The 26,043-nt window shown below is 36.9% G+C and overlaps 1 protein-coding gene across 4 annotated transcripts in view; it reads left to right on the forward strand.

Annotated features, from left to right (window-relative positions):
• Positions 1-26,043, forward strand: part of LOC115214888 (mutS protein homolog 5-like) — a 281,559-nt gene that overhangs the window by 186,583 nt on the left and 68,933 nt on the right. For all 4 annotated transcript variants that reach the window (XM_036505640.1, XM_036505639.1, XM_029783919.2 and 1 more), the window contains exons 3-5: positions 175-298; positions 6,430-6,510; positions 13,678-13,748. In XM_036505640.1, coding sequence (XP_036361533.1) covers positions 175-298; positions 6,430-6,510; positions 13,678-13,748 — 276 coding nt within the window. The remainder of the gene's footprint in view (positions 1-174; positions 299-6,429; positions 6,511-13,677; positions 13,749-26,043) is intronic.

The raw sequence follows: 26,043 nt of genomic DNA on the forward strand, positions 1-26,043 counted from the left end.
ACATAGAGTGATAAAACTAAGTATGAAAAGGTATTCAGTTTTATAGCCAACTATTTCACTAAGACTCCTTCTCTCTTCTACACACAAATATACACTCTCCTATGTGCATATACAAACTTTAATTTCATTGAGTGACCATTGATTAGTTACTGGTATTTTATTTGATTATTGTAGGTATACTTAAGCGTCTTTTGGCAGAATGAACAACTTGGTGTTGCCTGCTATGATGTAGATACAACTGAAATTCGGATGATGTTCGACACACAGGAGACTGATAACTTTTTGACATTGCTCTCAGGTAATTTCTCAATTTCAATTTGTATCTGTTGTTTCTCTTTCACTATTTCTCATTCATTTCCTTCCATATTGGTTTCAAATTTTGGCATAAGGCCAGCAGGTTTGGGACGGGACAAAGTTGATTAAATTGACCCCAGTGTTCAACTGGTACTTATTTCAATCGACCCCAAAAGGACGAAAGGCAATTCAACCCTGGTAGAATTTGAACTCAGAACACAAAGACAGACAACATGCTGCTAAGCATTTTGTCTGGTGTGCTTGTGATTCTGCCAGCTTGCCTCCTCAAATCACTTCCCCTATATTAGCATAAGTGTGGTTGCTTTTACAAATCTGGACCGTTTTGCTGGATAAGTAATATTAATGTGCATGAATGCCAGAATACAAAAGAGAGAAAAACTCAGTATAAGAGGAACCAGACATAATGTACAACAGAGAAGACTATGGGCACATGGTACATATTGGTGAATATCAGCCATAGAGCAAAGTACCAAATGCTCCAATAGAATAAAACTTGGATCAGTAAGGTCCTGTATAATCACTCTCTCTTGGCTGTGTGTTTGAGAAGCTTGTTTTCCAACCACATGCCCACTCTGTGGCACATTGGACAAATGTTTTCTACTAAAGCTCCAAGCCAATCAAAGCCTTGTGAGTGGATTTGGTAGACGGAAACTAAAGGAAGCTTGTTGTATATGTCTATGTTTGTGCATATGTTCTTGCGTGTACCCTTGTCTAGACTTTACGTGATGGTTGTATATACATCATTTTCATACAACAAAGTTCATTTACAGCATTCTGTGAAACACTTCATCTTGCTATGGAAAAATAATTAACTTGCTTGGAAACAGGTGAGGGTTGGTAACAGGAAGGGCATCCAGTGGTAGAAAGTATACCCAATAAATTCTATCCAACCCATGCAAGCATGGAAATGTGGATGTTAAAACAATGTTGATGATGCCTCAACGTGTGTTGGCTGAGCTCTTTTTGTCCTACACTCTATTAATTCTGGTTTACCTCAGAACTCAGTTTGTTTTGTTTTTCATTTTCTTCCTTCTATACTTCAAAGATCAACTCTTGATCATGTCCAACAATCCTTGTACTTATGTAGATGATACTTCCCATTACACGTCCTTAACTTTTCCCAACCATGCATTATCCACATGCAACCTAGATATCACATGCACTGATTCCGTGAACAGAGACCTCAAAACATCATCAAAATAACATAATTGCAAAATAACTTAATTACTAGTAGCATGCAATTAGAGCTTTTGAAATTGCTCCAAATGTTAGTTTTGTTACCATTGGAAACTTTTCCTGACAAAAGCACATCCTTAATAAAGCAAAGACTACATCTCAGAGACTGGCCCTTATTTTCATTGCCAGAAAGTACTTCAGACCCCCATCAATTACTGACACTCTTTAAAGCTCAAATGAGGTTCACAATGGAATATTGCTCTCACACCTGGCATGGGGCTGCTGTTGAACTCACACAGAGATTCTAGATTGTATCCTAATGTATCACTATTACTATAATCGCCAATATTAGCACCATCCTTACCACTACCACCAGCTTCCCTACTGGTACAACTACTAACATCATGATTGTAACCACTATCAAAGCTACTTGACAGTTTGACATGAAATCACTTACTGATACTCTTTAGCTTCTGGCCCACAAGCATTCTGTCTCCTTTTTCTGCATTTTCTACTGAAACTATAATGGCCATTGCTCTTCAGACCAAGCTGTTCTCATGTTACATCCATTCAGGCACTCATAGATGTCTTATGTCCTCTCCTTTCATCAACCATGTTGTACTCAGTACTCCGGCTCCTGCATTAACCACTACACCCAATCCTTCCTCCCCTAATCTTCATCTATCTGGAATCCCCTTCCTGCTCCTATCATTCCTGCAGGTGTTGACTTTCAACAGTTTAAGCAGAACATTAATGGCATCAGTGTCTTTAGTTTCAGATAGTCTGCGAAGATCATGGACACTGCTTTTCCCTCTACAGCCAGCAAGTGAAAAATACAAAAAAAATCTCTATCTCTTACTGTTTCAAATGTCTCTGTCTATTGTGTGAATAAGTCACAAGTATAAATTGAATCTGTTTTCACCTACACATATCACTATCGTCTGATATCAGGTAATTCTAGTATAAAGAAGTGGACATAAATATATTTATCCTGAAGTTAAATTGATTCCTTTTAAAGGTTAATCTTTATTACGCATGCATCAATTGTACCTGAGAATATAAGCATGGTCGTATTGACAATGTAAGTAGAAGATCTGTGATTTAGTACTGGTTATAATCTTGCAGACTTGAAGTGATTATAAAGTATCTGAATTACACGAATGACAACGTACGACAGTGAAATGGAAACAGTGAAGGTTAGGATGCTTTGGGCAACACTTGAAGAATGAATTGGCTCTGATGCTGCCAATGTACTATGTGAAATAGCAGTGTGTGAATGCAGTTGTTGAATTACAAAAATGATTAGGTTAGCCTGTGTGTGAGTGATATCAGATTTTCAATCTCTTCATGCCATCTTTGTTGTCACCTTACCCAAGCCTTTGCATTCACAACTATACCAAGTCCTGCCTCTCCAAAATGTTATCCCTCTGGAATTCTCTCCTCATCTCTCAGGGTTTTTTTTTCTACAACTATCATCTTTCAACTATTGAGATAACATTAATCACATTTATCTCATTAGTGTTGAGGGGTGAGGTTGTAGAGGCCTTGAGTATAGTCCCTTCCACCAGATTAGAGGTATTAAAAATGGAAACAGAAAAAGAAAAGCAAAAAGAAAAAGCAGGAGTATGAGTTGACTTGGGAAGACAAGGAATATAGTAGCTTGGTAAATTTAAAATACTTATATTTACTGGTGAGAAAATGCAGAATAAGGATCGCTGTTGGGTTAGTTTCTGGCAACTTTCTGTACACCCTAAATGACTTTCAACTTAGGTTTGGAACTTATACCTGCTATTGAATAGGGATTCAGTTGTTGAAAGGTAGAGATAGTGAGATATACTCTGGATCTACATGTCACATAAATCCTTGCCATATTCAATACACTGACATCACTGAAAGAAATATCAAAGCACTTGTTCAAATAAGATTTGATGATGAATAAACAAGAAGATGGGTCCTATTGCATTTGACACTTCAACAGGGTATTAATGGAGAAAATAAACAGGTTGACTGACTATATTAGTCTCTAGTATACTATTTAAAAGGTTATAGAATTTCAGGGAAGGCTAACTTATCCTTATGATTATTAGAATTAGAAACCCTAATGAATTGGAATTGGAATTATAAATCCTAATGATTATTAGAATTAGATTATTAGATCAATGCCTCAAAAGTGGTGTAACTGTATTAATTTCTGTTCTCATCTGTTCTGGAAAAAAAGTGCACAACTCATTAAAGTGATTAGCATTAGGAAGGGCATCCAGCAGTAAAAACCATGTCAGTGCAGACAGCAGAGCTTGGTGCAGTTGTCTGGCTCGCTAGCGCCTGTCAAGCCATCCAATCCATATCAGCATGGAAGATGGACACTAAATGAAGGTGGTAGTGGCAGTGGGTGGTGGGCTGCTGCTGCTGCCTTTCTTGTTGTTTGAGGTTTGATAAAAATAAATGGAAAACCCAGAATGAATTATTTAATCTGATTCTGTTCTCCCACTGTATGAAGTAAACCGATAGAATCAAACGAACCCTACATTACACCTAGTTTAAAATAGGAATTGATAGGATAGGACTACTAGAAATTGAAACAGTTATTCTGTTGCTACAAAACAACTAAAACCTATATATTATATCAGCTAACTAATTAATTTATTACAAAGAGAAAGAATTAACATAGAAATATATATATAAATCAATAAAAATGACATCTTTGAAAACACTTTCAAGTCTTTGAAGATGGTGCTTTTCAACATTGGAAGGACTAAGATGCCAAATTCATTGGTACTAAAGAAAGTTATATATATATAGCTAATTATTAATGACTTTTCACACTGGCACTAGGCCATAACACCAGGGAGGAGTTTTAATCAATTGTATTGACCTCTATATATATTTGGTATTCGTTTTATCTGGTTCTTTACATCCTCGGTTCAAATCTCACAGTGGCCTACTTTATTTTCCATCCTTTTTGAATTAATGAAATAAGTAACAGTCGAGTAATGAGGTCATTGGTATTGATTGGCCCCCACCTCCCCTCAAAATTACTGACCTTGTGACAAAATGTGAAACCATTTTATTGACTCTGGATTTTATTAACTTTGTTATTACTTTGTGGTTCAAAAGTTTGCTGTGCAACTATGTGACCTGGGTTTGATCTTGTTGCAAAGTATCTTGAGCAAGTGTATTCTATCGTAGCTTCACATCGCAAGTAAAATTTCATAGACAAAAACTGTGGAAGCCCATTATCATCATTTTACATCTATATTCCATATGATATGGGTCGGACAGTTTGAGAGGGGCTGGGAAGCCAGAGGAGTGTGCCAGCCCCCATTATCTGCTTTGGCACAGTTTCTCTAGCTGGATGCCTTTCCTAACACCCATATGTACGTGTATGGGCATATCTTTTGGTGAAAAATCTAAAGAACTGTTAGAAAACCTACAAACCAGTATATTTGAACAAGGCTCCTTGTGGCATTTCTTTCAGTTGAGTTTGTGCAGATAATCCATTGTCATTATCACCATTGTAAATCCAGTGAACCAGTGATTGATTCAGAGAAAACCTATAACCAACAACACTATTGTTCTTAAAATGTGACATGAAAAAAATAATAAACAAGAGCACTCAGAGAGTGCAAACCTCTGCCAAGGCAACACCAACATCCCCTCAACGATTAGTTTCTGAAAGTTTCATCTGAATCCATCGAGCGGTTCTTAAGATATTTTGTCCACGGACAACCAAACAAACACGACTGACTCTGCCTTCGCTAAGGTGGAGGTAATAAGATGTGGGCATGGCTGTGTGGTTGAAAGCTTGCTTTGCAGCCACACAGGTTTGGTTTCCATCCCAATGCATGGCAGCTTGGTCGAGTGTCTTATACTATAGCCCTGAGCCAAATTCAGCTTGTGAGCGAATTTCATGAACAGAAACTGTATGGAAACCAATCGTATTTGTATGTGTGTGTGTCTTTGTGTATTTGTTTGCTTCCCTCTCACCACTTTGATAATTGGTGTTGGTTTGTTTACATCCTTGCAACTTAGTGGGTTTAGCAAAAGAGACCTCAGGATTAAGTATCAGACTTTTAAAACAATAAGTACTGGGGTCAATTTGTTAAACTAAACCCTTTAACGTGGTGTCCATATATAACTGTAGTCTAATGACTGAAACAGTTCAAAAGTGACATCAGGAAGGGCATCAGACTGCAGAAACAAAACCAAAACAGACCATGGAACCTGGTGCAGCTCCTGACCTTGCCAGCTCCTCTCAAACCATCCAATTAATGCCAGCATTGAAAATGGATTTCGTTGATGCTGTGTACATAAAATGCTACATCAGCAAATTAACTACACTGTTATTATTGGGTTGTCCGGAAAGTTTGTGCCGATTTATAGTAACTTACCTTTCGACTTATTTTAGAACATGGTTGAGTCCATAAAATAGGATTTGACTACACCTCCATTTAGAGCACAGTTTAAACTATCTTTTCGTGGAAGAAGGTTTATGTTCCTATAACCTGTGTTAATCTTGTAACCCTTTAAAATGGAAGATAAGAAAGTTCATTTTCGGCACTTGATGCTTTGGGAACCAGACAAAAATTACTGCAGCTCGGCGGGGATGTGTTACCCCACCCTCCATATTCACTAGATATTGCTCCTTCAGATTTCCACTTATTCAGGTCTCTGCAGAATAGTCTTAATGGTAAAAATTTCAATTCCTTGGATGATGTAAAAAGATACCTTGATGAATTCTTTGCCATGAAACCACCTCAATTCTGGGAAGAGGGTATTTTCAAGTTAAAGGAAAGATGGAGACACATCGTGCAACAAAATGGTTCATATTTGGTTAATTAAAAATGTAATGCTAAGTATTTATTGACCTTTTTCTTTCCTTTAAAAATCGGCACGAACTTTCCAGACAACCCAATATTTTTCTCTTCTCTCTTTCTCCAGTTATTGCTCAGGTTCAACCCACCTACGTAATACTTAGTGCTAAACAAGATGAAAGGATTTTGAAAGTTTTGCAAAACTTTGGTAAGTACCATTGAGCAGCATGATTTTCTTGTTAAATAATTTATCATATTTTATATATTTACTGTAAATTTTAGAACCTACCTTTGTCATTGTTGAACAATTATTTTACCCAGGTCTGCATGCACAAGCCTGAGGAAGGTTTATTTTGTGGAAGACTGGAAACAAACAACACTGCTTGTATGATGGTGATGCTTGTTTACAATCATCACATGATACTAAGTCAAGCATACCCTCAAACACACACACACACTGGAAAATTAAGATAAACACATAAGTGCAGGCTTGGCTGTGTGGTAAGAAGCTTGCTTCCCAACCACATGGTTCTAAGTTCAGTCCTACTACATGGAACCATGGGCAAGTGTCGTCTACTATAGCATCAGGCCAACTGGATAATGATAAGCTACATGGAGCTTTAACTCATACAGCTTTAGTCATACATCTAATTGTACACACATATTGTGTGTGTGTGTGTGTATGTACGTATGTATATATATATATATATATAGTTCATTGTAAACCTCGCCAAGAAAAATATTTAAACCACCTGATGAATGACTGCAACTCAAAAATTTGAAGATGTTAGCAGGCATGAAACGATCATAGTGTGATATTAATTATATTTTTTTAATAATTTTGTTATATATTTAAATAATATAAATTAATCATATGTATTGGCTTAAGTTTTTCATTGTTTGATTTGCCTAATAGTGGTTTTGTCTCTAATTTAATATATATATATATATATATATACATATATATATGATGGCTGCCCCCTCATTATCGAGTATGGCCATTGCATGAAGCTTAACTGTTATTGGTGCTGTGATCGAATGTGACTTTTTAGCCCAGCTAAAGATCTACAATGTCTTGTATAGAATTGGCAGCTAAAACTGTTACTGGCAATAGCCGGCTGTAGTTGTAACTGAGCTTCATGTACCTTTGCATGTCGTTTAAGTCCTCCTGCCGAATTACACTCTCTTCCACATGCCCGACAGATATGATTAGTATGGTGTGTAACACCAGTGGCCAGGTTGTCACTCATCTGTCTCGCTATATGACTACGAAGATGACTCTTGAGTCCAGCTTTACTGAGGCAGGGTCTTGCACAGACACTGCATGTCAGCATCATAGGAAGACCCTTCCCATCTGGAAGTGTAACAACGATGCCCTTCCTGACATCCCTCCTTACTTTCTCATGCGCAACTCGAGATTTCTCAAAAAATCCTTCTCCACCTGCTACGATCAATAGCTATGCCCTCCCATGTGTCAGGAGAGATGCAAGCATCTCTTAAGGAAGCCTTCAGCTAGTCCTTATATCTCTTTTTTGTTTTTTTGTGGAGGTCGTTCTCCTTAAGCTAACTCTCCATAAAAGAGTTGTTTTGGCATTCTTGAATCCTTCATCCTGACCAGATGACCACTCCATCTGAGCCTTTGCTTTAACACAAGAGCTTCTATACTTTCACACCGAGAGCCTTCCAATATTTCATGATCACTGATGTGGTCCTCCCACTTAATGCCATAGATCCGTCTGAGACACATCTGATGGAAACATTCCAGTTGTTTAAGGTGGTATTGATATGCGACCCACGTCTCGCAGGCATAGAGAAGAGAATATATATATATATAATCATTGTTTAATATCTGTTTTCCATGCTGGTATAGGTTGGACTGTTTGACTGGGGACTGTCAAGCCAGGAGGCTGGCATTGACCACATATGGATGGTGCTTTTTATGTGCCACTAGCATGGGGAGCCAGTCAGGCAACTCTGGAAATGACCCACGCATGGATATATATATATATATATATATATATATAATATATATATATATATATATATATATATATATATAATATATATTATATATATATATATTATATATATATATATATTATATATATATATATATATATATATATATTATATATATATATATATATATATATATATATATATATAATATATATATATATATATGTATGTATGTGTGTGTATGTATATACACACACATACACCACACATACAAATACACACATGTATATATATATATATATATATATATGTATGTATGTATGTATGTATGTGTGTGTATGATGGGCTCCTTCCAGTTTCCATTGATTGATGTCCACTATTTTAAATCCAGATTTGTCCCCGTTAATGGGGGTGGCCGAATCTACCTCACTCGAACAACAACCACTCTCACACCATCTCGTCCAGTTTTAGGCATCATCCCTCCTCAAGCCAACCCTCCCAATCTTCTCCTCCATGTTTTCTTTGGTTGACCTCACTTTCAAGGTTCCATCTATCGAATCCACTCATAAGGTTTTGGTTGGCTCAGGGCTATAGTAGAAGACGTTTGCCCAAAGTGCTACTGAGTGGAATTGAGACCATAAGCCTCTCAACTTCACAGCCATACCCATGCCTTTGTTGTCCAAAGAAAAACATTCCATTTTGGGCCAATACAGCTTGGCACCAAAAGCACTGTATGTGTTGCTTTCAAAACACAAAGGTCCAGAACAGAGACCCCAGTGTATTTGGTGTGACAGTTTTAACAATTCCACCAATCCATTATTCTTGATAGGTATTTTTTTCATATCAATTCCAAGGGGTCCTTGATGGAATTCACACTTGAGGTCGTTGCCAGTGCCGCTGGACTGGTTCCTGTGCAGGTGACACGTAAAAGACACCACTTGAGCATGGCCGTTGCCAGTACTGCCTGACTGGCCCTTGTGCCGGTGGCACATAAAAGTACCCACTACACTCTCGGAGTGGTTGGTGTTAGGAAGGGCATCCAGCTGTAGAAACTCTGCCAGATTAGATTGGAGCCTGGTGCAGCCATCTGGTTCAAGAGTCCTCAGTCAAATCCTCCAACCCATGCTAGCATGGAAAGCAGACGTTAAACGATGATAATGAAGATGACCACAAGGCATTCTTTCCATCTCTAGCAATCATTCTGCCAATTTACCACTTTTATTGTAAAATAATTACAGACTTCAGCACAAATTTGAGACATAAGTAAGTTTAACATTTGTTTAATTTAGAGTGTGTTGACCCAGGTGACCAGATCTGGTTTGCAAAAATCAATATTGTATTTGTCTTATTGTTTTCCATGGTAAACTGGTAGAATTGTTAGCGTGACAGACAAAATACTGCATGACATTTCTTCTGGCTTTGCATTCTCAGTCTAAATTCCACCAAGGTCAACTCTAATTTTTGTCCTTTAGGGTTTGATAAAATAAGTGCCACTTTAGCGCTGGGGTCGATGTAATTGACTAGCCTCCTCCCCTCAAATTTCAAGCCTTGTTTCTATGGTAAAAAGGATTAATTTCCATCAAGTTTATCTTACTTTGCAAAACTGAGATCTTACGCAAATTTTTTCTTTTATCCTTCCTTCGAATTTTTTAATGTCAAGAATATTTTAGAAAACAGCTTAGTCTAAGACAATGGTTCCCAACCAGGGGTTTACCCCCTAGAGTCTCTGAAGGAATGGGTAGGTGAAGTCTTTTTTTGGAACGGCATACGTGAACTTAGCAAGTATGTTTCCTCTTATAAGCTAGTTTTTATTTCTTTGTTTTTTGGATTTTGGATTTTTTCTATATTTTAAAATCATGCTTTAATTTTAACATGTTTTTATCAAGGATAAAATAATAAATTCGTGTTCATTTAATTTTATATTTCAGTCACTTTTATTTAATTTTTTTTCTTGATTTACTTGTTTACTTTTATAATTTTAACAAGTTTATTTTATTCTTTCTTTTATTAAATTTTCTGTCTATATGATTGTTACATTTGCAAATTTTTTACTTGCTTAATAAAACCAGTCAAAACATGCATTTTCAGTTTTTCTCCTTTTTTTCTCATGATTTAAAAAGGATTCTCAATTGAAAATGAGAGATACAGATAATGGTAGCAGGAGAGAAGCAGTGATGGTAGAATTTCAAAATTTTTGGAACCAGTGGCCTAAGACCATTAATTTTGTGATTCCCCTATTAGTTTCAACATCCAGTTCTTGTGTACAACTGTTCATCTACATTTTATTCTCAAATTCTTTTGCCTTCTCAATTTATCAATTTGTTTCAGTCTTTAGATTGTGGCCATGCTTGAGCACTGCCTTGAAGGTTTTAGTCAAACAAATTGAGTCCAGTACTTATGTTTTGTTTATATTGGTCTTTTTTTACCTAATTGCTAAGTCATGGTGATGTAAACAAACCAACACTTGTTGTCAATGGTGACAGGGAACAAACACCCTCTCCCACATATGTGTGTGTGTGTGTGTGTATACATCGGGCTTCTTTTAGTTTCCATTTACCAGATCTATTCACAAGGGTTCGGTTAACCTGAGGTTATTAATAGAAGACACTCAACCAGAGTACCATACAGTGGCATATATGTATGTGTGTCCTGGGGTTAATTTGTTTGACTAAACCCTTTAAGGTGGTGCCCCAGCATGGCTGCAGTCCAATGAGTGAAACAAGTAAAGATAAAAAAGTACAAGTTTTTTTTTGTTTGTTTTGGGTTTTATCTACCAACTTCACTCACAAGGATTGACTCAGCCTAGGACTATAGTAGAAGATAGTTGCCCAAGGTGCTGTGCAGTGGGACTATACCCAGAACCATGAGGTTGCAAAGTGCACTTCTTAACCACACAGCCATGCCTGCACTTATGTAAAGTACAAAAATATTTATATATGTTCTTCATTTGGGATTCCATTATTGTCAACTCTGATTTTGTTATGCAAGGTTGAATATTTTCCAGGGTAGAAATCTGTCTCTTCCTCACTAATGAAGAGGTTAGTATATTGTATCCTATTGTATTCCCTGACTATTTTGTAAGTTAATCAGGAGAGATGGGGGTAGTGCCACTGATCTTTGTAGGCCCTTGCATGCAGGTAAGATTGCAGCTCATGCACAGTATATCTACAAGTACAATGCAGGTGGGGGAGGAAATTGAATGCAGGGCAGGGTTGTCTGGACCAAATGCTTGCAACATTGAATTTTGCTAGAGTTTTTAAAGGAATAAGCAGTAGAGCTAAACCAGATACCATGTTACACTTACTTCCCATCCTTTTAAAATAGTGGGGAACAAATGGACCATGATGTTTGTGTTTGTGTATTCGGCACTGCTCTTCCACATTAGATTCACTAATTAAAGAGGGCTTTACATACTTCTCTATATAAAGTAAATTTGTAGAAATAGGGTGTCTGTTACTTTGAGTTACAACACAACTGTGCTGAAATATGAACTCATGACCAGGGTGCTAGTAGATTAATATGTCATCTGAAAATAACTACCATGTTTCTCTGTGTTAAGTTTTTATGTTTGCTCAACATACCAGCTTTGACCATCCCATCTTCTTTTCTGAACTCTGCTAAAAGCGTTAATGTTTTATTGACTTCGCTGCTAATTCAAGCTGATGGAATGACTGCAAAGAGACTTCTTTTGTCTTGTGACTTCTTTATTGCCTCAGATTCTTTCATTATTTTTAGACTCTCTCTCTCTTTGTCTTGTGACTCTTTCCTTATCTTGTGACTCTTTCCCTGTCTTGTGATTCCTTCTTTGTCACATGACTCCTCCCATGTTTCGTGATTCTTTCCCAGTCTTGAAACTCCTTCTTTGTCTTAGGATTCCATTGAAATCTGATTTTGTTTCTCTTGTGACTCTTCCATTGTCTTAGACTCCTTTGCTGTCTCGTAGCTTCTCCAGTCACTCAGTCACACCCATACAGTTCACCATTGCACGTCAGAGTGTGCAGTACGGTCCCAACTAAACAATAGTTATGGTATATTTAGAACAATAGATCTATGGTAATACTTAGTCATATGACTTGTACCATGTGACTATTCCATCAGAGGTGGCCTGGTGCTCCACAACAGCACCAACCCGCTGTGAGTTCTTGTTAGACATGATTTCAAGCACTTTTACTTTATAAACTCTCTTCTCAGCTATTTCTTCTTGTACTGTTAGAATAATTCGTAGCCTTCCAAAATTTCTGATCCTATATTATTATCTGCATTTAAAATCACTTGGGTCACATGTTTTTCCTCTCATCACTTTTATTGTGTCTCATTCTCTGGAATCCCTATTTTGTTTATATTTCCCCTCAAAACAACCAGTTTGAAACAAATTTGACCACCAAACATGATGACTTCTTCAATCAAGAACTCATTACTGTCAATTCTAATTTTGTTATGCAAGATCAAATATTGTCCAGAATAGGAGGCCACCCTTTCCTCCTTAATGAAGGGTCTTGTTTGTTGCATCCCTTTGAATTCTGTAACTGTTCTGTAAGTTAATTAACAGAGATAGGGATAGTGCCTATGATTTTTGAAGCTCTTCCCTAGCTGGCGAGATTGCAGCTAATGTGCAGAATATCTGGAAGTAAAACATGGGTTGGGAGGGAACTGAATGCAAGGCAGGGTTGTCTGGTTCAAATGCTTGTGACAGAGTGAATTTTGCTCAAGTCTTTAAAGGACCTGATGGTAATGTTAAACCAGATGGCTTGTCAGACTTACTTCCCACCCTTCTAAAATAGAGAAATAAAAGGACTATGGTGTGTGTGTATTAGGCACTGTTCTCTCTGTCCAGACAGACCCAAAACATATATAAGACTCAGTTCTTTCTTCAATTCATTAAGAATAGTTATACACATTGCTTTGCTTATCAGTTTAACTAATTAAAAATAGCTAAAGGCACTCTCCTTTTTCTTTCTTTGTCAAATTAATTAATTAAAAAAGTGTCATAAACATTGTCCTGCTTCTTCAGATTAACTAGCAGCACTGGGATTTTCATTTTTTTTTTTCCATCAAATTAATTCATTAATAAAACTGAAAGCATTATTCTTCCTAGTCAGAATAATTAGTTAATTAAAAAGGGTCAAGTGCTCTACCCTTCCTCATCAAATTAACTTAGTAAAAAGAAATGGCTATAATTTATTGTTCTTCTATTATACTAATTAAATCACACTTCAGTCTTTTACCTGTTTTAGATGATAAACTTCTGTGCTTCTTTAGTACTATATGTTTATACGAGATGCTTTCTCAATACAAATAGTGCAGTTTTGTGGCTTTCTGTAGTATATCTACATTAAATAAGGTATATAAAATACTGTTCTGAACTAATACTGCTTCCATCGCTCATAACAAATATATTATATCTATTTAACCACAGCACACAAACCACTTGAAGCTGTTCCTGAGAAAGATCTAGATTATATCAAATTCCTACCCAGTATTGATTCTGTAAGTAGCTCTTCACTTCATGCTTTATCTTCTTATTTTCTTTTTTAATCTTTTATCTTTTACTTGTTTCAGTCATTGGTCTGTAGACATGCTGGGGTGGCCACCGTAAAGGGTTAACTCGAACAAATCAACACCTGTACTTATTTTTATAAATCTGGTACTTATTCTGTCAGTCCCTTTTGCTGAACTGCTAAGTTATAGGGATGTAAATAAACCAACACCAATTGCCAGACCGTGGGGAAGGTGATAAGACACACACATACACACACGTATATGGGTAAAGACCCTCTTTGACCTTGGGATTGTACCTAGAAAGTTCTCCTTCAAGCAAGGTTGTTTATGGTAGACCAGCAATCACCCATGCATACCAGCCTCCTCTCCTCATGCCACCGATGTTATCCAAGAGAAAGGCAAAGGGTGATACAGCTTGGCACCAGTGATGTTGCAACTCATTTCTACAGCTGAGTGAACAGGAGCAACTTGAAATAAAGTGTCTTGCTCAAGAACAGAACATGCAACCCAGTCTGAGAATCGAACTCACTACCACATGATTCTGAGCTTGACACTCTTACCATATATATATACACAATGGGCTTCCACAGGTTCTCTCTACCAAATTCACTCTCAAAGTGTTAGCCAGCCCAGGGCTATAGTACAATACACTTGTTTGGGGTGTCATGTAGTGGGATTGAACCTGAAACTATGTAATTGTAAAGCGAGCTTCTTAAACACACAGCTATGCATTTAAAATTAATTTTCGAAGTGGGTTAGGTTGGTAAATGAGTAGAAATGTCTGATCAAAAGGTCACTTTTGTCTTGTCTAGTGAAGGACATGACAACCAGGATGCCATGATAAAATGCACCCAGTACACCTCTAAAGTGGTCAGGTTAAGAAAGGCAACCGGATCTAGAAACCATGTTACCATGCTCAAAAGAAAGAAACGTATAAGTGAGGTATTGTCCCCTGACTCATCTTGGAGGGTTGTAGCTCAGAATAAGAACTGACTTGGACTCTCACAATCCATTCAATCCATGCCAGAAAGTGGACAGAAAATGAAGATGACATGACTATAGTGGTGGAGACGGTGGTGGCAGTGACAGTGGTGGCATTTATATATGTTCAGTGATATAGCATTATCATTATTATTATTATTAAGTTCTTTTAATGTCCATCTTCTATGTTAGATGGTTTGCTAGGACCCAACAGGTCCCAGGTATGCACCTTGTTATGTTCCAAAACTGCCCTTGGTATGATTTCTATTGCTTGATGCCCTTCCTATTGCTGACCACTTTGAAGAGCCTACTGGACTGTCTTTTTGTTCATGGCACCAGCACCAGTGAGGTCACCATATAACTTACAAGTCTAAGGCCCCCTTCATCTGGGTGGGGTTTCTATAGAGAGGAGGTGGGTTTATACTAAGTGAAAATTTAAAGAATGAAAGAAGGGCTCGGGGCAGGTTTCTTGTTGTTGAAGAGTTACATCGCATGTTGCTTATACAAGATTAATTGGGATGGAGTTAGATAGAGAGAGATAAAAATAGTGATGGTGGGGTATCAGAGTAGGCCCTCTAGGTACAAGAGGGAGGCTAGAAGTGAGTGGGAACAGAAGAACAGAGAGTGTGGATAAGTGGAGGTCACAAGAGTGTATGGGGATAAAAGCAAGGGGTGTATAGAGGTGGGGTTGATGTGATGTAGAGGGAGTGAATGATGAGAAGTTTGAGGAGTGGTTGATGATAAATATGAGATGGTGGGAAGCTAGAGGAGAGTAGGTGATGACTGCAGAGATTGGGTTGGGTTGAGAGATAGATGTGGTAAATGGTAGACAAAGAGAGAGGGGTGATTGATGATTGATATGAGTGGAAGGGAAGGTAGTGGGGAGTAGGTGATGACTAGCAGTACAGAAAAGATTGAAAAGCCACAGAATAATAATTGTAATACAGGATATTATTATTATTCTCAAAAGCATTCAACCATGATTATCCTGTTTTTTTTGTCTTTTTTTTTCTGATGTAGTGTATGTAAGTTTACATTACCCAGTGTTTATTTTAAGATACTTGGATGTAGTATGAGTGAGATTAGGCTGCTATTTCTTGCCGCTCTGGCCACCACATAAAGGCTCCTTTGCTGACTCATATCACCAGGGTAATTATCAGTTGCAAATGAAAAAAAGATGGTCTGGTGATGACTTTCTCTCTCTTTCTCCCTAATATTCTCACTCTCTGCTCTCTTTCTCTATTTATCTCTCTCTCTCTGCTCTCTTTCTCTATTTATCTCTCTCCCTCTGTTTCTTGCTCTTTTTCTCTTTCTTTATCCCTCCCTCCCTCTTTCTTTCTTTTCTCCCTCTCTGAATGCATCCTCCGACTAAATGATAGGTATATCAATGAAAGTGCAGTGAACAGAAAGTTGTTCCTGATGTTATTTACTTATGCTAATTAGTAGGAAGTTTACCAATTAACTGATATCAGATAAACTATTTTGCTTTAACGACTTTAATTAAATTGGTAATTTTAATAACAGCACCACCTTTACAATCCAATTTTGACTTAGCTGAAATGTAATAAAAAGGACTTCATTTCAAACCTTAGACATTATTTTTAATATATTTTATTTATTTATTATATCTTTAATTTTTTTTATTTTATTTACATATTTATTTAGGAGCTTATCTTTAAAACTCATTAATTGGATGTCTTTAATGTTTTGAACAAATTTTACTTAAAGGTTTGCCTTTACTAAATGCTTGAGAATATCATTATCATTAGCTTGCTTGGATTCCACTGTGGAAAAATAAGAGAGTCATTAGTGTATATTTTCCCTATTATTTGTTAGGACATGGAATCATTAGGATATATTTTCATACTATTTGTTAAAAATACTCTTTGTTATTTTAATGAGAATCACGTTATTGTTTAATATTTCTCTTTTTTCTTTTTTTACATTTTTTTACCTCTCTCACTCTCACTCTCTCTCTCTCTCTCTCTCTCTCAGTATTGAAAACACAAAAGCAGAAAAAAAATTTAGCAAGTAAACTAACAAAAAAAAAAACAGTAAAGAAAGGAAAAATCTTTTCTATAAAGCATCTTTTTAGAGATAAAATTTGTTAAGCGGTTTACAGTTTCTGATTCATTGGAGATAATGACACTCAAAAGAATGGTAAAAATATAAAAATGGATTGCGAAAAAAAAAAAATAAAATAAAAAAAAAAGATCTCTTAAGGGTTTCCAGTAGAATATTTCATTACAGCAGAAGATGTTTTTCCTGATGGTGCGTCTTTCCCATATTCAAATATATCAACCCTAATGCATTCTTGGCATAGCTAAATTGTACTTTCAAAGAGTTTTTAGCTGAGAAATTCTATAGTTCATGTTTGTTTATTGTAGAACTTTGAATTAATAGAGACACAAAACTATATTGTGCAAATGACAGGTTGACTAGAAAAATCAGTTATTCCCTTGTTCTCCTGTCACTAATAGTGCTTGGCAGGAAATATGGTTCATTGCATCTTCATCTTATTTTTATCTTCTTCCTTGTCTTTTTTTCTTTGTTTCTTTTGTCTTTTATTTATATTTTACTGGAAATTAAACTGACAGCTTTGTATGAAACGTTGTTTGTAAGTAGGCTTCACAATTAGATTTTTGTAACACATCACTTTCACAAATGCAATTCTAATTTTCTTTTTGTTTTTTTCTTTTCTGTTAGTTATATATTTATATACTTATTTATATATTTATTTTTATTTTCCAATTTTGGTTTTTGTTTTATAATAAATAAAATATGCTGATATATATATATATATATATATATATATATATATATATATATATTATATATATATATATTTGTGTGGTTTGGAAGGATTTTTCTTACTGTGAAGGAAGACCTTTCTGAGAAATATGATTCTGTATACTCTATCTGTTTCTGCTATGTGGTTTGTATGGGAACTGGAAAAATATTCCTCCAATATGTCTTGTTATCAAGTTTCCCTTTGAAATCCACCATTGTCTGTTTTGTTCCACACCTTCTGATGTGTTATTTACGACATGTTTTGATATAAATTTCCTGTTTTATTTGCCTTGTTTTAATTAAAATATTTATAGTTTTCATTTAAAATGAAGCCTACACTAAAGACTTGATTTCAATCCATTCACTTATGAATTTTATTAATTCATATATGTATCATCATCATCATTACCATCATCATCATCAACCACTTGATAGAGCACACCTGGTGTATTTTATCATGGTACCAGTACTAGAAAGACCAATAAGTGCTCCCAACCTTATGTTATCTCCAGTCATTCACTAACTTTACAGAATGCTTTGGGTGCATTTTATCATGGCACCAGTGCTAGAGAGAGATTCTCTTGTCTTCTCCATCACTAAATGGTTCTCACTATTTTATACTGTTTCAATTATTCACGGCCAACATGGTTGTGGTGGATGCATGGAAGAGAATGATAAACGTGAAGGTGGAAGAAGAAAGAGTATAAGTATGATGGAAGAAGCAGTGTGATAAAAGTGAGAGGGTAGAAGAAGGACAGTGATAATCAGCTATCTTGGGCAGAATCCTTTATTTCCGTCCTCAACTAACCATCAACAATGAATGAAGTTGCAATCTCTCAGCTACCACAAGTCAAAACCAACTCCAAACTAGACAAGCATCCCACTGATACATAAGTAGCAAAAACCACTTAGCAATTATCCTCTGGTAGAGCTTTTGGACCAGAGGCTATACCAGCAAAAATGTTCAAGTCTGGAAGATTCATTCTGCTACAGAAGTTGACAGAACTGTTCTAGTTCTAGAAACAATGTAAATTCTCAAATGGTTTGATTGTCTGTGTATACAAGTGCAAGGGACAAAGACACTCCTGTGATAGCCATCATAGTATCTTCATACTGTCCATACTGGAAAGATCCTTGCAGAAGTCTTACCGAACTGTCTTATCAAATAGTTTGAGAACAGTTTGCTCCCAGAAAACCCGTGTAGTTTAAAAGTGGGATGGGACACTGTAGATATGATATTTTCTGTGTGACACCTGCATGAGAAATACCAAGAGCAACACCAGGATCTAAACATCACATCTCTTAATCTAACAAAAGCATTCAACACTGTAAATCACAAAGGTCTCGACATCATCAGATAGTTTCACAACATTATGATGGTTCATCTCCTTGATGGTCATGAAGCATCAGCAAACCTTCCCGTCAGCAATAACGTTAGTTAGAAGTGTGCTGTAGCACCATCAATCTTCAGCATGATGATATCAGGGATAACCATCCAAGTTATAGAACAGTTGAGAGATGTCACATATTTTGCCCTTTAGCATTCAGATTACTTTGTCAAATGTAATGCTTATTTATTCACATTGTTTTGAATTAATCATGTTGTTGTCCCATAGCTTTGAGATTTCAATGAAGTGATTGCTTATTTTTAGAACAGCATTGAGAGACCATATCTGATCAGTTTGAACATAAAACAGGTGGAATATTTGGGCCAGATATCATCAATTCAAATCAGTGGTTCCCAACCTGTGGTACATGAGGGCTTTCCAGGTGGTACGTGAGCACTTTCGGTGTAATATGTGATTTTAATATGCGCTGTGAGCAAGGTTATGCCCCGCATTGGCCAGCTGGTGGAGAAGAAACAGATTTAGCCCTCGCATTAAATTGAGTTGTGTTCTTTGTTGTTAGTTCATTTGTGTTTTCAACTTGTGATTAAATTGATATCTGATCGAATTGAGTTTTTCTGGAACCAGGTGGTACGTGGTGGCTGTACGAAACCTCCAAGTGGTACGTGATTAAAAAAAGTTTGGGAACGACTGATTTAGATGCTTAAGGGTTGTAGGAGTCACTAAAATTCAAATCAATTCTATTTGTAACTTTCTCTTTGTTAACAGTAAGTGTTAGCACTGTAAATGACTTGCAGCAAAGTGAAGAGAAATTCTCCATGGCCTGTGATAACTTTGATTTGACTATCGGCATCAAAAAGACTGAGGTGGTGTACCACCATGTCACATGTATGTTCTTTTATTCTTTCATTTGTTTCAGTCATTTGACTGTGGCCATGCTGGAGTACCGCCTTTAGTTGAAGAAATCGACCCCAGGACTTATTCTTTGTAAGCCTAGTACTTATTCTATTGATCTATTTTTGCCGCTAAGTTACGGGAATGTAAACACACTAACATCGGTTGTCAAGCAATGGTGGGGGGGACAAACAGAGACACACAAATGCACACACACACACATGACAGGCTTCTTTCAGTTTCCATCTACCAAATTCACTCAGAAGACTTTGGCGAGACCGAGGCTATAGTAGATGCTTGCCCACAGTAGGATTGAACCCAGAACCGTATGGTTGGTAAGCAAGCTACTTACTACACAGCTACTCCTGTGTCTATATTGTGCAAAAAAAGAGAAAAAAAATCAGTCTAAGTCAGCTGTGTTGAGGCAGTAGAGAAATTGACTTACCTTTGACTTCTCTCAGATGTGTTTGTATTGATAATTAGGTCAATTCTAGAAAAACTAATATTTGGGAACATAGAAATATTAGTATCTTCACCAAGCTGTTGCACTCGCAGTGCTTATTTATGTCCGTAAGACATCGACTGTCTACAGTGAACATGCCAGATGGCTAAATCACTTTCACACCACATGTTATTTGTAGATTGTTCCACATTAAATGACAGCACAAGGTTCCAGACACAGAAGCACTCCAGTAAGTGAAACTTCTATCAATACTACACACCCCACTGCAAAAGAACCAAGGCCACTGGACTGGTCATGTTATCTGTAAGCTTGCTATGCAGAAGAGCAATTGTTGACCTGAAAATAAATCTTACAAGGATAGCAGAAAAAATAACATTGGCAAACATGAGCATTGATTGATATCAAAATTTAGGAACAGCTATCTCTGAACAGGCTCTTATGGTACAAGGGTTCATAAAAACATGTGTTTGTGTAGCAGAAGCTGGCTCTTCAAATGAAGCCACACGTCTCATACGTATATGCAATATAGATTTAGAATGTTCTTAATTGAAAGAACGTACTGGTAGAGGATACTTGAGGTGCACTTCTGAATGGTTAAGTAGAAGGCAGAATCACAAGAAATTAGGACATATGTTTTTCTCCAAGCGCTGATCAATTGACACATTATAATCACAATTTTGAATAGTTCAGGACCTGATTGAAGGATTCCTCTCATCTGTTACTAATGCTAGCCTTATTTCTGTGACAACTTGCAAAATAATAATTGCAGGTTCAACTCTTGATAGGAACTTCAAAAGAGCACATTTTAAATTTACTACCTCTGTTAGTCTTACTGCTTCAGAGAATTTAGATTTAACTTCAGGCTTAGTATCATTCATTACCTGAGAGACTGATAGATGATTCTCCTTGTGGATAGGGCACTAATTTACCATAGGTACTCTCCCAAAAGATCTGGTGCTAACAACAACCCACTTCTATGTAAAATATAGAATTAATTATATGTCATGCTCTAAACACTTTTGATTAATACAATAATAATAAAGCAACTGTTTCTAATCTGTCATTTTACTGATACAAATTACTAATATTTGTATTTGTAGAAAACTAGAGATTATTAAATTGGTTGAATTCCAAGGATTACGTAACCAATAATGTTACCCAAATATCAATTCCTTTCCTCTGACACTGGCTAATGAACACCCCCATTCAGGTGTTTCTCTACATTTTGGCAACTTATATTATGAAATTGCCTGTGGTGGATCATATTAACATAGTGATATACTTGTTTTGTGTTTGATCTAGTAGTTTTAGTGGATTCACTGTTTGTTAGTCACCCAACTAACTAATAGCCTGGCAAACTTGCTGCTTAACCCTGTTGGCAATCTAACGTTTTTCAGCATTTAATACCGTTGTTGTTAACCGTAGCCTCAGTTAGCAGCAAATGATCCTATATGATGGCCACCCCTCATGATTAGTCATTTAACTATTATAACAGTTTCTCTTCCAAGGTGGAAAATATGCAGTTTCTTAGGATTCATATTTCTTTCTTTCTTCCTTTCTTTTTTCTTTCTTTCTTTCTTCCTTTCTTTCTTTCTTTCTTTCTTTATTTTTTTCTTATATTATTCTTTTCTACATCGTTTTTTTCCCCTTTTTTTCTTATTCTTTTGCTTCCTGTCTGATACTTTGTGTTGTTGTTCAGCCTCAGGACAGACCTATGATCCGGTGCCTTCTAGTCGTTGCATCCATCCGACCTTTCTTGCACTCTCTACAACTACATCATCAAATGTATTCTTCCTTTATTTATGTTTTCTCTTTCTTTCCTTCTTGCTTTGTTTTTTCTCTCCTTTCTTTCTATATTTGTTTCTTTTCTCTTGCTTTTGATCTCTTTCTTTCTCTCTCTCTCTCTTTCTCTCTCTCTCTCTTTCTCACTTTCTCTCTCATATTGTCTCTCTGCCTTTCGTGCTCTCCCTCCTTCTCCCTCCTCTGCGCTTCTTTTGCTCTCCAGACTGAGAAGCCAACAAAAGAGCCTCTACATGGTCGCTCCATTTGCTAGAAATAGCAACCAAAACAACCTTAAATTACATCTCAAAAAAACAAAAAAAAACATTGGATAATGTAATCATAGGTTGTTTACACATAGAAAATAGATGTAATGGTCATGGCTGGATTGCAGGCTTGATCTGGGGTTAAACAACAATCATTGCTCTCAGAATTAAAGTCTTCAGTTTATGATAATTCTGATGATTATTAGGCAGAATAGAGTCTTCCTTATTTCTCTGAAAAAAAAAGTAAAAGAAAAAAAAAACTTTTTCACAGGAGTGGCTGTGTGGTAAGTAGCTTGTTTACCAACCACATGGTTCCGGGTTCAGTCCCACTGCGTGGCACCTTGGGCAAGTGTCTTCTACTATAGCCTCGGGCCGACCAAAGCCTTGTGAGTGGATTTGGTAGACGGAAACTGAAAGAAGCCCATCGTATATATGTATGTGTGCGTGTATGTTTGTGTGTCTGTGTTTGTCCCCCTAGCATTGCTTGACAACCGATGCTGGTGTGTTTACGTCCCCGTCACTTAGCGGTTCGGCAAAAAAAGACCGATAGAATAAGTACTGGGCTTACAAAGAATAAGTCCTGGGGTCGAGTTGCTCGATTAAAGGCGGTGCTCCAGCATGGCCGCAGTCAAATGACTGAAACAAGTAAAAAGAAAAAAAAAGAAAGAAAAACAGGCACAGGTGTTACTGTATTGTAAGAAGATTGCTTCCCAACTATATGGTTCCAAGTTCAGTCCTACTGTGTGGCATCTTGGACAAGTGTCTTCCACTATAGCCCCAAGCTGAACAAAGCCTTGTGAGTGGATTTAGTAGATGAAAACTGAAAGAAGACCAGTGTGTGTGTGTGTGCCTTTGTATCTACGTTTGTTCCCCACCACTGCTTGACAGCCGGTATTGGTGTGTTTACATCCTCATAATTTAGAGGTATGGCAAAAGAGACTGATAGAATTAGTACTAGGTTTAAAAAGAAGAAAATAAATACTGGGGTCAGTTCATTAGATTAAAGATTCTTTAAGGCAGTGCCCCAGCATGGCCACAGTCCAATGACTGAAAGAAGTAAAAGATAAAAGATGTCAGTTTATCTCATGTATAATGTGATAGTTAATTGATGGTATAATACATGTATTATCTATAATCTGGTAAGAAATACAATTATTCTGAAGTAAGAAATATCATTCTCATCTCTTTTGCTATCAAAGATTCCTCCTATAAAATTAAACGATACATGAGAGTCTGTGTGGGTGCTCAGTCTGCTAGAAATAGTAGCAGAGCTCCCCTGATTCACACTACTCACTTAAAAAAACCAAAAAAACACTACATTGTCTAATGTAGTCTTGAGAAATTCTCTGAGCCCAGGTCTGCTTGATTGAGATCGACCTGAGAGTAAAGAACAACAACAACCACAACAACCAGTGACAATGCATTTACTGATACCTTCAATAAGAACCCCACTAAGAATGATAGCTACAACAACATAACGGTCTCCAATCCTGACACAAAGCCAAGAATTTTAAGCAAGGGGGTAAGTCAATTACATCACCCCCAGTACTCGACTGGTATTTATTTTATCAAGGCGGCGAGCTGGCAGAAACATTAGCACACCGGGCGAAATGCTTAGCGGTATTTCGTCTGCGTTACATTGTGAGTTCAAATTCCGCCGAGGTCGACTTTGCCTTTCATCCTTTCGGGGTCGATAAATTAAGTACCAGTTATGCACTGGGGTCGATGTAATCGACTTAATACCTATGTCTGTCCTTGTTTGTCCCCTCTGTGTTTAGCCCCTTGTGGGTAATAAAGAAATAGGTATACATTTTATCAACCTTGAAGAGATGAAAGGCAGGCTCAACCTTGGCAATATTTGAACACAGAACATAAAGATCTGCAAGAAATGCTGCTGTCTGGTATTCTAATGTTTCTGCCAGCTTGCTGCCCTAGAATTTAATATTGTAAGGCATTAAGTCTGGTGCTTTACCATTCTTGCCATTCTACTGTCTAATAACAACAACAATAACAACAACCAACATAAATATGATGAACAACATTATCACCAACAGCAACAAGCCCTGGTCTGCAAGCTGATGTGGAAGCCTCTAATCCTGAAAAGACAGAGGGAAACAAACAAACAAAAAAAGGGCCAGTATTTTCGAGATTGGAATGCCTTTGATATATGGGGCCTGCCCCGATCCTGACTGAACTGGGGTTAAGCAACATCATAGGTTCATTCAATCAAAACTGAAATAAGGCTAAATGGCAACAACAAAAACAATAATGCTATGACATTAAAAGTCTTTTTAATTTAATTAGTTTCTTTGTTTTGTTAATGCGGTTTGTTTTGTTTTTATTTCACTTTAAAGGAAATTTCACTGAAGCCTTACATCTTTCCAGATGATCTCCATAGATCTGGATGAACAAATGAAAGAATTCTAACTATATTTATGTATTTTTGTTATTCACACTCCTAATTCTGGGACAAATGTTTATCAGGGAACACTGTCTGGGAATAATGTGGCATCTTCTATAGGAAAATAGTTTCAGCTTTGTATTTATGGAAATATCTTAGCATCCCACAAAATTATATATGTATATATATGTACATATGTACATGCGCATATATATAGAGAGAGAGGGAGAGAGAGAGAGAGAAATATATCATCTACATCATTTAATGAACCATATATATGTGTGTGTGTATGCAAATGCATGTGTGTGTGTGTATATATATATATTATATTATATTATATTATATTCTTTTCACAGAAAATATAATCTTTTGATGACAACATTTAAATTCAAGAAGGAAATATTTTCACATAAATTTATTTCAAAACAAAAAAGCAACATGCTTTTCAGAAGCAACATGCATGCAACATGCCTCATAACCAGCCACACCCTCTTCTCCTTTCTCTCTCTCTCTCCATCTCCCCCCCACCCCTAGTTTTCAGCCATGTCCACTTCAGCGTTTCATTGTTCTATTGATGTTACTGTCTACTGCTACTACTACTCCTGGGAAATTTCCAGTGCTGTCCCACCAACCAACAAACCTGACACGACTGCAGCAGTTGTACGTACACTGTTGACATATCCTCAAGCTCTACGTACACTCTCTGGCAGACTTCTACATTCTTTCCCCCAACATTTATCGGTCCACTAAATCAGAATTGCTTCTCATACTTTAGAACAATAACTCAACTCTTTAGTTTGCTCAGGATCAATATTGTATCAGCTTCTTTTATTCGTCCGGGGTGGGGGGGGGAGAGTTTTTTAAGGGTATGCGTTGGTTGTACAGGGGTTTACACAGCATTATGTGTGTATTATTGTCTGCCCTAAGAACAACATGCATTCAATATACCGGCTGACATATGGCACTCCATGCACCAGTTCAGATCTGATAATATTTGGAAGAGGGAGCAGAATACAGACTGGGCTCGTGCAAAGCCCAGTACATTTTAAACGGGGCTAAACTGTTCGAGGCTTTCGGCAGCATCCAACTCCTGCTATCTTACTCTGCTGCATTCATTCATGTATTTGTCTTTCTTTGGTGGGAGATCCCTCTCCTTCTTCCCATTGCAGCAACTACTACTACTACTACTACTGCTACTTCTACTACTACTACTGCTGCTGCTGCTACAAAGACTACATGCACTTGCACTCGCGCACACATGCACTCGCACACATGCGCGTGTGTGTACACAAACAAGCATACAAAACAAAGCCACGTGCATGTGGGTACATGCATGAGTTCAGTCAATACACACACACACACA

This window comes from Octopus sinensis, linkage group LG8, assembly GCF_006345805.1.
Source record: "Octopus sinensis linkage group LG8, ASM634580v1, whole genome shotgun sequence".
NCBI classification, from domain to species: Eukaryota; Metazoa; Mollusca; class Cephalopoda; order Octopoda; family Octopodidae; genus Octopus; species Octopus sinensis.